Below are 2500 nucleotides of genomic sequence, written 5' to 3'. Positions count from 1 at the left end.
GAACGAGACATGACGCCAGTTAGTCTAGGAGATATTACACATTTTTTTTCCGACAGAGACAACGCTGTTAATGGCCAAGTACTCATTTTACACCTGAGTACGTAGAGACATATAGTAAACAGACTTTTCCAAGGACTCAACTATGCGTCGAGTGAGGCTCGAACCCAGGACCTTCGATCCGATAGCGAGTGTCATACCACAAGACCACATAGCCGCATATAATTTAGTTTGTATTGCGTAGTTTAGATATTTACCTGAGACGGCGGACCATAGTTTTTGTGCCAAGTCATTTCTGAGCAATTTGTCTTCTGTTTTCTCAGATGATGGGATGTCATTGTCGCTGCGTGATTCGAGTCTTCTCTTTCGTTTGTTGACCTCTGTCATAATGTCACTCGCCACAGATCCTAATATACCTTTTTGTTCCTGGTGTTTGGATAGAATCAAGGATATTGTGCATGTATTGAGTTATATAGAAGTACTGATGTCCTGGTAGCCCACTTACTGGAGCATGTGTCTCTCAAGAAAAAGGGGTCCTCATCGGCAATCGATATATATATATATATATATATATATATATATATATATATATATATATATATATAATATTACCGATCTCTTACCGATCATTTCCAGTAGGCTTACCTAGCAGAAAAATTGATTATTTAAACTCAAAAAAGCTCTCTGTAAAACAACAAATTGTTATTATTACTCAAACAAATATCATTCTTCAGAGTTTGTGATTTACAAAAAAAAATCTGAATAAGAAAAAATGTATATTGTGTCGTAACAAATGTGACGATTTTGCTCTAAGTGGTAAGGAGAGGGTTAATCACGTTTAGTGGATAATGCGCTATACAAAGGTTCAAGTTTTTTCTGGGTTTTTTAAATACGTATATCATACCGGTGTGATTGTATCGGGATCCGGCAAATCGGCATTCAACATAAAACTTCCCATTGCCTTCAGCTTGTCTGGGTTCTTGAGTAGCTCGGAAAATCCACTGTTCAAATTGGAAAAAGAAAAAAAAAAGCCGGTGCTGTAATGGCTTTATCATGAAAAAATAGTATAGTCATGAATTTTAAAATAAATATTATGTGAAAAGATGTGAAAAGGAAGTCTTTATCCTCTTTTCCATTCTCTCTCTCTCTCTCTCTCTCTCTCTCTCTCTCTCTCTCTCTCTATCTCTCTCTCTCTCTTCTTTCTCTCTCTCTCTTCTTTCTCTCTCCCTCATTCTCTTCTCTCTCTCATTCTCTTTCTCTCTCGTCTTCTTCTCCCTCTCTCTCTCTCTCTCTTCTCTCTCTCTCTCCTCCTCTCTCTCTCTCTCTCATAATCGCTTCTACACTTTTCCGTCCTCGCTCTCTCTCTCTTCTCCTCCTCTCTCTCTCTCTCTCTCTCTCTCTCTCTCTCTCTCTCTCTCTCCTCTCTCTCTCACTCCCCTCTCTCTTTCGACCCCCTTTAAAAGATCGCTCTCTCTTTTTCATTACCTGCACCTCCAACTTTGTCCAAAATTTTTTTTAATGTGACTACAGTAAGGGCGTTAAATCTATTGACATATTCTGAAGTATTTTTACCTCAAAGGCGTCTTCATATCATTGAATAGCAAACTAATCAAAACACTTTCTTTGTGAATTCTAAGCTTCTAGAAGTTGTGGATTGTTAAAAGCAGTGAATAAAAATGAGTAAAACATCCCCCCCCCCCAATCCAAAAAATATTGAACATGCAACTCTTAGTACTCATAACCCTTCTTCAGTCAACAATGAAAACAAAAATATTTTCGAATTTTACGTGAAGTATTATCGAAGGAAAGAGAGCTAGAGGAAGACAAAGAATGAATTATCTAAATATCCTAAGAATGGCCAAATGCGACTTAAAAATGCGAACCGCAGAGGATCGTGATTAGTGGAGACAGCTGACCGGCAACGTGCTCAAGAGCACAAGCCACGATGGATGATGATGATTATCGTTTTAATCGTTTTTGCTGTTGGCTGGGCACGGGTTTTGAACCCAAAACTTTCCATATTAAGTATTTTGTTCCTGTTTTTTAACTTATTCGTATTCCTTTTTTTGTTCAAAGTACTTACTTTGAATCGGACACGAATTTGTTGGCAATCTCTTTCCTCGTCTCCTGGTCCAGCTGATCACAATTGTCCAGGTCCCCAAAATTTTTCTCCAGAATCTTGGCAGGGAATTTGCGGACATCGTCCTTCTCAATGCCACAGAATAGACCAGTACCGTATCTATCTACGTCATCATCTGTTATTTGGTCTTTATTCTCAAAGTTCTGAAATCAAATCCGATGATATCAATGGAATCTCAGAATGTCATGTTATTGGGTGAATGCCTATATGAATTTAAAGTGAAATGATCAGAGATATAACATTTTGTCTCATTTATCCTGAATGACTCAGTACCTTGATCAATGACTGAGAATTTAACCAATACATTTTTGACCAATCAAAACATGGAATTTGTGACACACATTAAAACGTGGTCGGACAAGC

The 2500-nt window shown here is 37.9% G+C and overlaps 1 protein-coding gene across 1 annotated transcript in view; it reads right to left on the bottom strand.

The window, feature by feature from the left end:
- Window positions 1-2500, bottom strand: part of LOC144973876 (uncharacterized) — a 49866-nt gene that overhangs the window by 46487 nt on the left and 879 nt on the right. Inside the window, exons 2-4 of the mRNA XM_078916765.1 lie at window positions 2081-2280; window positions 902-998; window positions 255-423 (exon numbers count right to left, since the gene is read on the bottom strand). Of these exons, the coding sequence (XP_078772891.1) occupies window positions 255-423; window positions 902-998; window positions 2081-2280 (466 nt within the window). The remainder of the gene's footprint in view (window positions 1-254; window positions 424-901; window positions 999-2080; window positions 2281-2500) is intronic.

Source organism: Berghia stephanieae, chromosome 5 (assembly GCF_034508935.2).
Source record: "Berghia stephanieae isolate SIO BIC M18660-M18661 chromosome 5, UCSD_Bste_1.3, whole genome shotgun sequence".
NCBI lineage: Eukaryota > Metazoa > Mollusca > Gastropoda > Nudibranchia > Aeolidiidae > Berghia > Berghia stephanieae.
The sequence above is the reverse complement of the archived record's forward strand: the minus strand, read 5'-3'. Positions and strand labels throughout refer to the sequence as shown.